This window comes from Cebus imitator, unplaced genomic scaffold, assembly GCF_001604975.1.
Source record: "Cebus imitator isolate Cc_AM_T3 unplaced genomic scaffold, Cebus_imitator-1.0 Scaffold463, whole genome shotgun sequence".
Taxonomy (NCBI): domain Eukaryota; kingdom Metazoa; phylum Chordata; class Mammalia; order Primates; family Cebidae; genus Cebus; species Cebus imitator.
The window spans coordinates 1,525,915-1,542,133 of NW_016107778.1; the positions used below are offsets into that span (position 1 = coordinate 1,525,915).

Below are 16,219 nucleotides of genomic sequence, written 5' to 3' on the forward strand. Positions count from 1 at the left end.
AAAAAAAAAAAAAAAAAAAATTCACACTGTGATTAACATATGAGGAATCTGCCCTCCTAGGGGTGTCGCAATCACAGGGAAACTGCTAGGAGTGGATTGAATGGATACAGGAAAAAGTTGCCGACGTTGGTCGCGCCTTCCTTTGCCACCCTGCCCTGCCTCCCAAGCCTGGTGTGAGGCAGGGCCGGAAGCGAAGGTGTGGTACTCCGCGGGGCGCTCGGGTGTCCCGGCTCACGGCGATTTACTCCCAGGAGCTCAGCAATTAGGCTGATGAAATGTTTGGATAGCAAGTTGTAGCTTGGCGGACCAAGCCAGGATACGCTATCTGTGTAGGCAGCGGGGGGAGGCCTTTAGCGGGCGGCGGGATCGACCAGCCTTTGCAGTCCAGAGCCCTAGCTTGAGCGCCACCACCTCTACCCCTCGCGCCCCGCCCGCCCAGTCTCGAGGTTGTCCCAGTCCGCCTCTAGGAAGCGCGGGAGGGAGTAGGAGTCCGCCTTTGCCCAGCCTACTTCTGGCAAGCTGGAGTTTCAACCCGAGCTTAGGAATTGGGGCCCCTCCCACCTTCGTTTGCCTCATCGGCTCCGTCTTCCGCCAATTGTGACCCGCAGAACTCGCCGCCCCGACGGCCAGTTGCTGGCTAGAGGCAGCGACCAGGAGTGGCTTGGTTGAATTAGGATCTCCTCGGCCCCTAGCGCTAGGCCTCCTTTTTCCTGGATCCATCCAATCCACTTCTCGCAGTTTCCCATGCACCTCCGCCAGCTCTCCCAGAGATGCCCATGACCTGCTGAGGGAGGCGCCCCCACACCCTCCGTGAGGTGCGGCGGTGGGCCCGGGACGACTGAAGCCACTTAGCAGCTCTTTCGCTCGGGCTGGCTAGGCGGCGGGCAGCGGCGCTCCGCCGCAGTGGCGCACCCTCAGAAGCCGCCGCCCTACAAGCTGCCACCCGACAGCCTGCCCGCTAGCCAGGCAGCCCTTCAGTGGGTCGGTTCCACTCCCGGCTACGTGAGACTCAGGACCTCTAGCCGGCCTGCAGTCCGCAGCTCTGACCGCCCTGTGCCACAGCATGGCCCAGAGAGCGCAGAAGAGGTGCGGAACCACCCACTTGCTGGTCCAGTCGTCCGACGAAGCACTGCCACTCGCCACAGGAAAGGTAACTCCCGCTACCATCTCCCTGACGAAGCTGTGCCTGCGCTTCCAGGGGACGTCCCAATTTTGCCACTGGCTCTGGGAAAGGGTCAGAGACCTGGGCTAATCTGGGACCCTGACAGGGATGGCTGGAGCACGCCAGGGTAGGGGGATGAAAGACGACGTCTGCTTGGCACTACCCATGGCCCGACAGCCGGTTTAAATGGGTCACGAAAACAGCTCACGGATTTAGGGATTTGAGGGGAAAATTTTGATGAGTTTTCCGTGGGGACGATGGTGAAATGAAGAGAGGAGACCGGATGAGGAGCCGAAGGCAGTGCGTGGGGAAGCTGCCATTGGCAGCACTGTTCTCTACACTGCGGGCCCCTACCTAGGGCGGCAGGACACTTCAACGCCACCCTGAGGTGCTCCTTTCCTCCAAGTGCGACATAGGGGCTGAAGGCCACAGGATAAATGCCCTTCTGTTGGCTCAACTCTCGAGTTAGAGAGTGGTAGCCTCCAGTGACAAATACCACGATTTTGTGGAAAGCAAGGCCAAGTTCAAACTGTCTGTATGCAGGAAGATGAAATTTGAATGGGTGGAGAGCAGGGTCAGAGAGTGAATGGGGCGCGGGGGCGGGGGGGGTGCTGTCTTCAAACATCTGCAAAGCGCTCAAGTAGAAAATGATCAGGTTTGTTCTGTGTAGCCCCAGAAAGGAGCATCAGGATGGGTTGGAAATCAGGGTGGAAGTCAACAAGAGGCAGAATTAAGCTTACTACAAGGAAGCACTTTCGAATATTAGAGAGGAGTGCTTTTACTTTGTATTAAGTACTTTACAGAGTACTTTGCATAAACTATTTCACTTAACACTTAAATGATTTTGATCTGTTCAGTGACAAAATGGTCAGGGAAGTAGTGGGATGTGGGTCACTAGAGGCCCTTAAGCAGAAAAGAGGTTTAAGACCCATCTAACTGCTGTATTGTAGGGAATATTCAGACCTCATATGGGGATTTGTACTATGTGACTAATAGGCCTTTCCAAATCCTGAGAATTTGGAATTCTAAATTAAGGGACCAAGGGTGTATTTTTATTTTTTTAAGAGCAGAAATAATCTGAGACCCTGGAGGATCTCTGGTCCACACTCCTCAAGTACTTATTCTGTGATTCCTTTTACGTGTGTTGAAGGCTGAGGCTTGGAAAGAAATTGTCACATTTAGGCAGCTTACAAAAGCACCCTCTCTATGGGTGACTACCAGGTTGGCTGAAATGCACATTTAACTCCACAATAATTGTTCAGCTGGGCACAAGAGAGTTGATTGGTTCAATCTGGGTAGCTGGAGGTACCTTCTTTTGACAAGGAAAGGACCTTCAGGGGGATGGTGAGAGCAGCCTGGTAGTCAAGGACAGGATGTTTGAAATAGAGAAAAATACGCCCCTTGCCTTGTTAAAGGAGACACTGTGCTCATTTAGGCTGCAGCTCTTCCTGATCCTTGGTTATGATGAGGTTGATGACAACTTCTTGCTGATTTGATGGAGTTAAAAGAGGCTGGGACCAAAGAATTGACAGGTTCTGTCACCCACTAGCATTGTGACTTCAGGGAAGTGCTATCACCTCTCTGACCCTCAAGTTCTCCATCTATAATGCCAGGGGGTTGGACTTTAATGGAGTATGTCAAAAGATCCCTTTCAACCTGCAAAAGTAAAAATTAAAACAAGCTAGGTTTTGATGTCTTGCATACTCATATTTGGAGGGGTTGTAGAATCAGAGCTCCATAATGTTATGAAGATGGGCCCCTGCAGGAGAACTGAAATGCCAACCCCTTTTTTATTTGGCTAAAATGTGACTCTAATGTCCATTATTTGAGATAAACTTTAAATGGCTACAGTGTTTCCACACTGCCAAGGTCCCAAAGGATAAAATCTCCGGGACCACTTTGCTGTCATTTGGATTTTACTTTAGCAGTTACATTGGCTTTCTGGTTACTGCCAAGGGAATTGCCTTGACCTGTCGTGAAGAACTACAGGGTATCTGCTGGTGTGGTGCATTTTGCTGAACAGCTGGAGAGAAGAGCAGAGAGGACTGTGTAAAATAAGCTCCTGCCCAGAGAAGATTTTATGTGTGTTGGGGGAAAAGTGGATATAATGACCATATTCCAAGGCAGAAAGACAAAAGTGCTTATGAGGTTCAGAAAAGGCAAAAGCCATGTGGAACAGTAAGACATATTCTGGATTAGAAGTTTGGGAGTCAAGGGTTCTACTTTCAGATGGTCATCTAGGAATGCTCAGCCTGAGCCTGAAACTTTAAGGCCTCCTAATATAAAATGAGTATTTCTGGTTTGAATGAATACTTAAGAGACATTTGTGGTGGGCCTTAAAGGTCTGTAGGACAGGTTTACACTAACATTGTTGGATAGCAGAGGCTGGAGCAGAAGTTTCCTGGGCAAATGAGTAACATATGTGCCTTTGTGGAGGCAAGGAGATGCTGGATATGCAGGGGACCACTAATGGCCAGTGTGCCTGGTGATCCAGAAAGGGGAAATAGAGGTTAAGATTGCAAAGGGAGATCTTGAACACCAGGCCCAGGCATTCTGGACTTGCTCCTCAAAAGGGAATAGCAACCATGTCTAGTTTGTGAGCCAGGGAGTGCTGATGGGCAAATAGCCATAACATGGAGTAGAGCCTCCTATAATGAATGATGCCTTACCCAATTTCCATTCTCCTCAGGCATTCAAGGAATGGCAGTCATTGCCTCTTGGAAAACTGATGGTTGATGGACAGAGGGTATAGTGAGAGATGCAGGGAAGGCAAGGGAAGAGAAAGCCTTCTTTTGGATCATGTGACTTCATGATGAACCCCATTCAGACCAAGAGTTTGAGACTACCACAGGGACCAAGAGTAGATCTAGATTTCTTAGGTGGAGCTGGTGATATTGGAGAATCCCAGCCAATCCTACTTCAGAGATGGAAAGAACTTTGACCTGGGAGTCAGGAAACTCTGGTTCTCAGGTCCCCTTCCCTCTCTGAGCCTCAGTTTCTGTCTACCTGTATGGGATTGGGAGAAATTGACTTAGATGATTTATCAGGCTTTTTATAGCTCTAAAGATATTGGAAACCATTATACAATTTGGATCCTCCATGTACTATCTATTTTGGATCAAGAGGCTTTGTCCAGAATTAAACTAATAAGGCTGGGAACTGTTTTGAACTCAGGGCTTAAGAAAACACTGTTGTACTGGAAGGTGGGAGTAGGTGGAGGGAGGACAGGACCAGAGGTAGTGCATACAGTTCTCCCTGATTTGTAGTTTCCGGAACAGTAGCCTTGTGTTGCTAGGTGTTGTTGCCTTTGGAAAATGATTTCCCTCCCTCCCAGGGTGAATAATTTCTTTGGTAGAGAAAGATCAGCAGGAGTGTCAATGTACTGAATTATTTGGATATTTTCTTTGTCCAACCTCCTTTTTCCTCTCTCCTTTACTTTTGTCCCCCACCAACATTTCTCTCTCAGATTTCCAGTGAACACTGCTCCACTCAGAACATGTAGCGCATGGAGGCTTTTCTTCTCTTTCTACCTGGAAAGGGTAGCTCCTGGGCTCTTTCCCTTGTGTCTATCAAGTGAACTCCAAAGCCACTTTCATCTTCCCTTTCTAGCACAGAATGTACACTATTTCATCCCGAGTTTACTTAGCTGTGAATCTTTATAATCAACAGTAATAATGTCTTTTATTGTTGCTTATTATGTTTTTGAAAATAAGAAATACGCATCAAAAACCAAGATGAATAAATGGATAAACTGATGAATAAATAAATAAATGATTATAAATGATAAAAGAATAAATAATCAAAGAATGAGAAATAGAAAATAAAAACATAGAGAAAAATAAGTAATATACAATCGTGTGGTAAATTATCCAAACTATACAGAAGTATAATAAAATAAAAAGGAAAAGTTCCTTTCATTCTTGTTCTTATTCCAAATTTCCCTCCCCAGAGACAACTATAGTTCATAGTTTTCTGTATATTCTTCTGGTCCTTTTACTTTGTGTGTCCAGAAATACATACATACATATACACCTGATAGTTTTATTTTTAAATTTAATGGATTCCACTTATACATTTGATTTTGCATTTGCATTTTTTAACTTCACAATATATTTTGGATATCTCTTCATGTTGGCATACAGATCTACCTCATTTTTAAAAACAACTGCATAATGCATTTAAACTTTCCTTCTTGATGAGCATTTAGGTGGCTGATGGGTACCTCTTTGGCTATTATCTATGAGCATGTGAGTACATACATATTTCTGTAGAGTAGATTCCTATAAATGAAATAATTGTGCCAAAGGGGTTATGCTTTAAAATTCCAGTCCCCCGACATTTTATTACGGACATTTACAAACATACAGAAAAGTCTAAAGAATTGTATAGTGAACTTTCATATATGTACTACCTAGATTCCACTATTAATACCGAACTTTATTTGCTTTATCACATATCCATCTATCCATGCCTTTATATATTCATCAAGCCATCTTTTAACTGTGTACATATTATGAATGAAACGTGGCATTTGTAGTCATTTGAATTTTCTTTACTACTATGGAGGTTGAATAAGGAAAATATGCTTATTGGCCATTTATATTTCTTTTTTGGCTGAAAATTCTCTCTTCATATTCTATGTCTATTTGTCTAGCTTGTTTGTGTTTTGCCTATAGATCTGTGGAAGCTCTTTCATTTGTAGTAGGTGATGGCAATATTGCAGAAAATATGTTTTCCAAAACACTATTATTGCTTATTGAAACCTCTGAAAATCACTCCTTTTCTACACTCTTCACATCTTCTACTTCTTGGTCCCAGTATTCCTCACCTGGACAAGTACCACAGTGATCTTTTAAAAACAAATCAGATGTTGACACTCCCCCACTTAAAGCCTTTCAATGGCCCTGCATTGCATACAGCAGGGGTCCCCAACCCCTGGACCATGGAGCAGTACACATTTGTGGCCTGTTAGGTCCCAGAGAGGTGAGGAGCCAGCAAACTTCATCTGTATTTGCCGCCCTTCCTGTCACCTGCATTACCATCTGAGCTCCAATTCTGTCAGATCAGCAGTAGCATTAGATTCTCATAGGACTACAAACCCTCTTGTGAACCGCACATGCAAAGGATCTAGGTTGTGCGCTCCTTATAAGAATCTAATGCCTGATGATCTGTAACTGTCTCTCTCTATTTTTTTTTTTTTTTCATTTGAGATAGCATTTCACTCTGCCACTCAGGCTGGAGTACAGTGGAGTGATCATGGTTCACTGCAGCCTTGAACTCCTGGGCTCAGGCAATCCTCCCACCTCAGCCTCTCGAGTGGCTTTGACTACAGACAAGTGCCACTACACCCAGCTAATTATTGTTTTTTGTTTGTTTGTTTTTTTGTGTTTTTTTTTGGTAGAGTTTGGGATCTCACTGTGTTGCCTAGGCTGGTCTCCAAATCCTGGGTTCAAGTGATCTTCCTGCTCAGCCTCCCAGAGTGTTGGGATTACACGTGTAAGCCACCACACCCAACCTCTACTTCCTTCTTAAACTTATTAGTAATATAGGGATCTCTCTCACCTCCTAAGCCTAGGAAAGGAAAGGGCCCCATGGTCTTGGGGAAGGGCTGTATGGTGACCATCTAGTTACAGGAAAACAAGCTCAGGTTTCCTACTGATTCTACATTATAGGGAGTTGTATAATTATTTCATTATATATTACAATGTAATAATAATAGAAATGAAGTGCACAATAAATGTAATGGTCTTGTATCATCCTGAAACTATCTCCCTCCCCCCATCTGTGGAAAAATTGTCTTCCACAAAACTAGTTCTGGTGCCAAAAAGGGTGGGGACTGCTGACTTATAGAATGTAGTCCAAATCCTCTAGCCCTAACACTAACTCTGTCTGACATAAATCTGCCTTTTTATTTTTACTCTTTCTACTCTGGTTTAAACTTCTGGGTACCAGCCAAATTTAACAAATTGATTTTCTTCACATGCATGCCACATTTTTCCACCTCTATGCTTTTACTCAGACCTTCCACCTAAAATATTCTTCCCTCCCCCCATTAGCACATGACCAAATTTTGTTCATCCATTAACGCTCAGAGCAAATGCCACCTCCTTTACACGCTCTTCTCAGAGTCTTCTTCAAAAGAAGCATACTTCAGAGGAAATTACATTCCTCTAAAACTTTAGTGTACCCCCATTTCCATCCTCCCTATTCCTCCTTTCTCTCTCTGTCACCCCTTCTCCCTCTCTCAGTCATGCACACCTGTGAGCTAGTTACCAGCATCTACTTAGTTATTTGCATATGTTTATTATGTCTTTCTGTTTTCTATCTAAGGACCTTAAACATTAAATGCTCAGAAAATAAATAAATCAATGAATTCAGCCTGAAAATAAGCATGGACCCATATACCGAAATAATGGAAATTTTCCTATCTGATTCGAGATCCTTTGTTTATCTGAGGATTTCTGAGGTGGAGTGCAATAGATGTGGGAGAATGGTGGAGCAACCTGTGGTGTTTAGTGCTGACAGAACTGCTTTCTCTGCTACAGGTAATATGAGGAGCATAACTTAGTGACAGAGAAAAAGTGGAGGGCTATGGAAGGGACCCACAAAATTATTGTTGAGCTGTTGATGCATTGGGTGCTGTTGATATGCTACAGTAATTCCAAGTCTAATGCGGGTGAAGCCACCTTGTTTTGTCTTGGATAAGCTGCTTCTCTTCTCAGAACTTCAGGTTTTCATTGATCAAATAATGGGAAAACTATATTGATATTGCCACAGGAAGGAGGAATTTAAATGATATGTGGGAACATGCAGTTTAAAAAGAACTAAAACACTATATAAGCACGAAGTAGTTCTGGCAATAATAATGCTTTATTTGTGTGGTGAATGACTCAAGAGACTTGAATTCCAGACCAGCCTTTCTCTAGCTTCATATATGGCTTTGGACAATTACCTTTCTCCCTCTGTTCCTTTTTTCACTCCACACAGGATCTCACTCTGTTGCCCAGCCTGGAGTGCAGTGGATTATGCTTCACTGTAGGCTTAACCTTCTGGGCTCAGGTGATCCTCCCATCTCCACCTCCCAAGTAGCTGGGACTACAGGCACATGCCACCATGCCCAGCTAATTTCTGTACTTTTTGTAGAGAGGGGGTTTTGCCATGTTGCCCTGGCTGGCCTCAAACTCCTGGACTCAAGTGATCCCCCTACCTCGGCCTTCAATGTGTTGGGATTACAAGCGTGAGCCACTACTCCCAGCCTTGGCTTGCCATTTATAACATTTGCTTGGACTAGACCTGTAATTTTTAATAAAAACTTATTCCATGGAAAACCAATATGCTCCAGGTATAACTCCTTGGGCTCTGAGATTATCTTCTGCACTGGGGACCAAAAGATGGTGTAGAGTAAGCTGAATGATCTCCATCGGTCCTTCTAGTTCTGACACTCCTATGAGTCTGTCCCTCCAGGTAGCTATACCACCACCACCTTTATCTAGGTTAAAGACAGGCGAGAAGCACAAAACGTGACGCTTCTTTCTTTCCCATCTAATCTTAGGCCCTTAGTCACACTTCTTTCCCAGCATCTATGACCTCCCCATTTTTCAGCCAGAGACTGTGGCCTGCCTCCCAGGATCAGCTGTTATTTTTGAAGCTTGTTCTCAGACACCAGTGCCATTGTTAATGCCCACAACCCAACCTCGTTTTCTGTGCAATTCCAGTTGACAACTGCGAGCACAGGAGCCAATGGTTGAGGGGAAGAAGGGTGCAGCCTGGGTTCTCACAGTTCTTTATAGCAGTCCCCTGGGCTACAGCTTTCTTAGTTGCGAGAGGAAAGAACAGCATCAATGGCACAAGTAGCCCACAAGGGTTTGCTCTGCATTCCCGAGTTTTAATCTCAGGGCCTACAACCAAACTTCACATCTGAAGTCACTCATGGCTTTTTGAACTTAGGAGCAGATGGTTCCAGTCCCTGCCTAATACCCAAAGCCAAACTCTCAGTCTAGCCTTCAAGGCATCCTTCTAAATTAACCAATCTTCATTTCCTCTTTCATTTATTAGGGCAGCTGAGTCCCAGAAAACCTAATTGAAGACCACGCTTAAGTAAAATATAGCTGAGCTCCAGAAAATCTTATTGAGGACCACATGCAAATAGAGCAACACAATTTCATTCATTTTAGAAATAAATTTTCTGGTTTAAAAAAGCAGGGTGGGTGGGAAAGTGTTAACAGATTGCAATTCTCCCTAATTGTCCTTCAGTGTATATAGTGACAAGTTAAGGGAGGAGGAGAGAAACAGGAAAGGAAAGGGAGAAGGAGAGAGATGGGATAAGAAGGGGTGAGATAAAAATCAGTGAATGACATAGGCACCACAAAGGGAAAGAAGTCCCCTATATGAAGTTCTTAAATTGGTCTTTATCCTTGAGTTTTCAGAGATCCCCTCAAAATGAGAGAGTTTTGAAATCAGGAAATATGAACCCTCCTCCAACTTGGTTCTTCCTTTTCATTGTTGTTTTGACTATTTGGGGTCCCTTGAGGTTACATATGAATTTTAGGACAGATTTTTTTCTATGTCTACAAAAAAAAAAAAAAAAAACATGCTCTTGAGATTTTGATAGGGGTGCATTCATTCTGTATATCGCATTGGGTAGTATTGCCACCTTAACAATATGAAGTCTTCCAATCTGTGAATAAATAAATTTATGTCTTATTTACTTCTTTTTCTGCAATGTCTTGTGGTTTCAATGTACAAATCTTTCAACTCTTTAAGTTTATTTCTGTGTATTTTATTCTTTTTGATGCAATTGTAAATAGAATTGTTTTCTTAGTTTCCTTTTCGAATGGTTCATTGTTAGTGTAAAGAAATACAACTGATTTTTGTGTGTTGATCTTGTATTTTGCAGTTCTGCTTAATTTGTTAATAACCCTAAAAGTTCTTTTTTGAAGTCTTTAGGATTTTATACATATAAGATCATTTCATCCGTCAACAAAAATAATTGTATTGCTTTCTTTCAAATTTGTATGCAGAGATAATTTTCCTTTTTTTTTCTAATTCTCCAATATATTTCTTTTTCTTGCCTAATTTCCCTGGTTAGAACTTTCAATACTATGTTACATAGAAATGTTGATAGTTATTGTTGTTTTATTCCTCATCTTAGAAAAAGCATTTTCAGTCTTTTAACATAATGTATGCTATTAGCTGTGGGTTACTCATATATGACCTTTATCATATTGAGAAAGTTTGTTTCTATTCCTAGTGTATTGAGTGTTTTTATCATGAAAAGGTGTTAAATTTTTTCAGATTTGGAGGTGGGTATCAATTGAGGTGACCATGTATTCCCTTCATCCTATTAATGGGGTATATTACATTGATTTATTTTCATATGTTGGCACATTATTAGATTCCTGGAATAAATTCCACTTGGTTATAGAGTATAATGCTTTTAATATGCTTTTGAATTCAATTTTCTGATGTTTTATTGAGGATTTTTGTATCACTATTAATGAGGGATGTTGTGGTTTTCTTTTCTTGTAGTGTCTTTGTTTGCCTTTGGAATCAGGGCAATGTTGGACTCAAAACAAGTTAGGAAGTGGTTCCTCCTCTTCAACATTTTTGGAAAAGTATGAAAAGGATCAGTGTTACTCTTTAAACCTTTGCTAAAATTCACCGGTGAAGCCATTTGGCCACGTGTTTTGGGATGTGGGAGGAGGGTTTCTATTATTGATTCAATCTCCTTACTTGTTATTGATCTATTGAGATTTTCTATTTCTTCATGAGTCAATTTAGATTTCTGATTTTTGTAACTGAAATCTTGCCATTTTTCTTAGTCAATCTACCTAAAAGGTTTGTCAATTTTGTTGACCTTTTCAAAGAGCTGACTTAGGGTTTCACTGACTTTTTTCTACTTCTCTGTTCTATATTTTACTTATCTCTGCTCTAATTTCAATAATTCATTCATATTGCTAGCTTTGGATTTATTTTTCTATTCTTTTCCTAATTTCTTAAGGTGTAAAGTTAGATTCTTGATTTTAGATCTTACTTTTTAAATTTTGTGCCTTTACAGCTATAAATTTCCTTCTTAGTGCTGCATTCACTGTATCCCATGAGTTTTTGTATGTTTTTTTTACATTTTAATTTGTAAAGATATTTTCTAATTTGCATTGTGAGATTTTTGACCTTTAAGTTCTTTAAGAGTGTGTTGTTTAATTTACATATATTTGTGAATTTTTAGTTTTCCTTTTCTTATTGCATTCTAGTTTAATTCTATTGTGAGCAGAGAAGATATTTTGTACGATTTCAAATTTTATAAAATTTTTAAATACCTCTTTTATGGCTGAGCATATTATCTATTCTGGAAAACATTCTATGTGCCTTTGAGGGAAACATGTATTCTGCCATCATTGGATCAATGTTCCCTTATGTCTATATATGTAATTGATTGATAATGTTGTCCAAGTCATCTGTTCCATTATTATTCTTATGTCTTGTTCTATCCATTTTTGAAAGTGAGATGTTGAAGTCTACAACTGTTATTATAGGGCTGTTATTTATTCCTTCAGTTTTGTTAATGATTTCTTCATATATTTTGAAGCTATTACGTTTAGTACATATATGATCATAATTTTTATATCTTGCTGTGGAAACTGACATTTTTATTAATGCACTATGTTATTTGTCTCTTGTAACAATTTTTAGGTAAAGTGTCTATTATCTTTGGATGCAAAACAAAATACTGCAGACTGGGAGGCTGAAACAAAAGAAATTTATTTTCTCAGAGTTTTGGAAGCTAGAAGCCCAAGAGAAATGTTATGTCAGAGTTGGTTACTGCCGAGGTCTCTCTTCCTGGATTGTAGACATTCAACTTGCTGTGTTCTCATATCTGCCTTCTTACTATGTCTGCTCTCTCATCGTATCCTCTGTGTACATGTAGTCAGAGAGAGGTGTCTGGTGTCTTCTTTTGTTATGAAGACTATTAGAATAAGGCCTTACACTTATAACCTCATTTAACCTTTATTAACTCCTTATAGGCCCTGTCTCCAAATACAGTCATACTGGGGGCCAGGGCTTTAAAATATAAAGTTTAGGAAAAACAGTTTTGACCATAAAAAGTCCAGTTTGTCTGATATGAGTACAGTCACCCTAGCTCTCTTTTGGTTATTACTTGTGTAGAATGACTTTTTCCATTCTTTCAATTTCAATCTCAATATTTCTTTATCCCTAAAGTGAGTCTTTTAAGCAACATACAGTTGTACCATGTTTTACTTTTTCAAAATTTATTCTGCAAATGTCTGCCTTTTGAATGAAGTGTTTAATCCATGTGCATTTAAAATAATTAGTGATGAGGAAGGACTTACTTGAGCCATTTTGCTATTAGTTTTCCGTATGTCTTATACAATTTTCAGTGATTAAATTTATAATTTTATTTTTTGCAACATGATTATGTTTTACATTTATATTCTTTTTTTCCCCATTCATCCCCATCTCTCCTTCCTGGCCTCTAGTAACTGCCATTCTACTCTGTATATGGTTCACTTTTTTAGCACCCACATAGGAGTGAGAACATGCAATATTTGTTTATCTGTCTCTGGATTATTTTGCTTAATATAACGGCCTCTAGCTCCATCCATGTTGCTGCAAATGACAAGATTTCATTCCTTTCTTATGGCTGAATAATATACTATTGTGTATATTTACCATGCTTTTTTCTATCTATTCTTCTTTGATGGGAACTTAGCTTGATTCCGTATTTCGACTCTTGTTGATAGTGCTACAATAAGAATGAGAGTGCGTATATTCCTTCGACATGTTAATTTACTTTTTTTGGGATATATACCCTGTAGTGTAATTGCAGGATCATATAGTAGTTCTATTTTTAGTTTGTTGAGGAATCTCCATAGAGTTCTTTGTAGTGACTGTACTAATTTACATTCCCACCAATAGTATATGAGCGTTCTTCTTTCTTTTCTTTCTTCTTTTAAAATTTAAACTCAAATAACTTTTTAAAATTCCAATAATTTAGCGTGTAAACAAAATTTAAATGGACTAAATGATTCTTTAAGAATTAAAGATATAAAAACATCTAATCCAATTATTTTTACAAGAGATGAATTACAAAAGTTAAGAGCTGGACACAGTGGCAAATGCCTGCAGTCCCACTACTAAGGGGCTGAGGCGGGAGGATCTCTCTTTATTTTTGGACAGAATCTTGCTCTTTCGCCAGGCTGGAGTGCAGTGGCATGATCTTGGCTCACTGCAACCTCCATCTCCTGGATTCAAAGCGATTCCCCTGCCTCAGCCTCCTGAGTAGCTGGAATTACAGGTGTGCGCCACCATGCTCAACTAATTTTTTTTGTATTTTAGTAAAGATGGGTTTTCACTATGGCCAGGATAGTCTTGATCTCCTAACCTCATGATCCCCCGCCTCGGCCTCCCAAAGTGCTGGGATTAGAGGCGTGAGCCACCATGCCCGGCTGCGATCTCTCTTTTTTAAATTTATGTTTTCAATAGGTTTTTGGGGGACAGGTGGTGTTTGGCTACATAAATAATTTCTTTAGCAATGATTTCTGAGATTTTGGTGCACCCATCACCTGTGCAGTGTACATTGTACTCAATGTGTAGTCTTTTATCCGTTACACCCCTTCCACCCTTTACTCTGAGTCTCCAAAGCCTATGGTATCATTTTTATGCCTTTGCATCCTCATAGCTTAGCTCTCACTTATGAGTAAGAACATATGATGTTTTGTTTACCATTTCCGAGTTACTTCACATAGAATAACGGTCTCAAATTCCATCCAAGTTGCTGTGAATGCTATTATTACATTCTTTTTTATGGTTGACTAGTATTCCATGGTATGTGTGTATATATATATATATATCAACTATTTCTTTATCCACTCATTGAATGATGGGCATTTGGGCTGGTTCTATATTCTTGCAATTGCAAATTGTGCTGCTATAAACATGTATGTGCAAGTATCTTTCTCATATAATGACTTATTTTTCTCTGGGTAGATATCCAGTAGTGGGATTGCTGGGTCAAATGGTAGTTCTATGTTTAGTTACTTAAGGAATCTCCACATTGTTTTTCATAGTGGTTGTTCTACTTTACACTCCCACCAGAAGAGTAAGTATTGCCTTTTTGCCACATCCCTGCCAATATCTATTATTTTTTGATTTTTTGATTATGGTCATTCTTGCAGGAGTAAGGTGGTATTGCACTATGGTTTCGATTTGCATTTCCTTGATCATTAGTGATGCTGAGCATGTTTTCTTACGTTTGCTGGCCATTTGTGTATCTTCCTTTAAGAATTGTTTATTCATGTACTTAGCTCACTTTTTGATGGAATTGTTTGTTTTTTTCCTTGCTGATTTGTTTGAGTTCCTTGTAGATTCTGGATATTAGTCCTTTGTCAGATGTATAGATTGTGAAGACTTTCTCCCACTCTGGATTGCCTATTCACTCTAATTGTTTCTTTTGTTATGCAGAAGCTTTTTAGTTTAATTAAGTCCCATTCATTTATCTTTGTTTTTGCTGCATTTGCCTTGGGTTCTTGGTCACGAATTCTTTGCCTAAGCCAATGCCTAGAAGAGTTTTTCCAATGTTATCTTCTATAATTTTTATGGTTTAAGGTATTAGACTTAAGTTCTTGATTCATCCTGAGTTGTTGTTTGTATAAAGTGAGAGATGACGATCCAGTTTCATTCTTCTACATGTGGCTTGCCAGCTATCCCAGCACCATTTATTGAATAAGAGTTTCCCTTCCCCAGTTTATGTTTTAATTTGCTTTGTCAAAGATCAATTGGCTGTTAGTATCTGGCTTTATTTCTGGGTTCTCTATTCTGTTCCATTGGTCTATGTTCCTATTTTTATACCAGTACCACGCTGTTTTGGTAACTATGGACGTATAGTATAACTTTGAAGTCAGATAATATGATGCTTCCAGATTTGTTCTTTTTGCTTAGCCTTGCTTTGTTTTATAGATCCTGTGAGGTTTATGCTTTATGGAGGTTCTATTTTGGTGTATTTTGGGGGATTTGCTTCAAGATTCAGAGCTCCTTTTAGTGGTTCTCTCAGCATTTGTCTGAAAATGACCATATCTTTTTTTCATTTATGAAGCTTGGTTTCACTAGGTACAAAATTCTTAGATGATAATTGTTTTGTTTAAGGAGTCTAAGGATAGGGCCTCAATCCCTTCTAACTTGTAGGGTTTCTGCAGAGAAATCTGTCATTAATCTGATTGATAGATTTTTCTTTATAGGTTGCCTTGAGCTTTCATCTCACAGCTCTTAAGATCCTTTCCATCCTCTTCACTTCAGATAACCTGATGAGTATATACCTAGGCAATCATTTTTTTGTGATGAATTTCTCAGGTGTTTTTTGAGCTTCTTGTATTTGTATTTCTAGATCTCTAGCAAGGCTAGGAAAGTTTTCCTGGATTATTTCCTCAAATATGTTTTCTAAACTTTTAGATTTCTCTTATTCCTCAGGAACACCAATTATTCTTATGTTTGGTGGTTTAACATAATCCCAAATTTGTTTGATTTTTGTTTTTGTTGGATTGGATTAATTTGAAAACCTTGTCTTCAAGCTCTAAAGTTCTTTCTTCTGCTTGTTCAGTTCTATTGCTGAGATTTTTCAGTGCATTTTGCATTCTCTAAGTGTGTCCTTGATTTCTATATGTTGTGAACGCTTTTTATTTGTGAGGTCTATTTCACTGACTATTCTCCCATTTGTATCTTGTATCTTTTTTTATTTCATTAAATTGGACTTTGTCTTTCTCTGGTGCCTCATTGATTAGCTTAATAACTGACCTTTTGAATTCTTTTTCTGGCAATTCAGAAATTTCTTCTTGGTTTGAATCCATTTCTAGTGAACTAGTGTGATCTTTAGGGGACAGTAAGTAACCTTGCTTTGTCATATTACCAGAATTGTTTTTCTGGTTGCTTGTCATTTGGGTAGACTATGTCAGAGGGAAGATCTGGGGCTCAAGGGCTGCTGTTCAGATTCTTTTGTTCCACAGGGTGCTGAGCGTTCTTCTTTCTCCATATCCTCACCAGCATTTG

At 40.1% G+C, this 16,219-nt stretch overlaps 1 protein-coding gene across 1 annotated transcript in view; it reads left to right on the plus strand.

The window, feature by feature from the left end:
* The first annotated feature begins 623 nt into the window (after positions 1–623).
* LOC108291705 overlaps positions 624–16,219 on the plus strand; it is a 107,157-nt gene continuing 91,561 nt past the window's right edge. Inside the window, exon 1 of the mRNA XM_017512157.2 lies at positions 624–1,150. Coding sequence (XP_017367646.1) covers positions 1,064–1,150 — 87 coding nt within the window. The 5' untranslated portion in view covers positions 624–1,063. The remainder of the gene's footprint in view (positions 1,151–16,219) is intronic.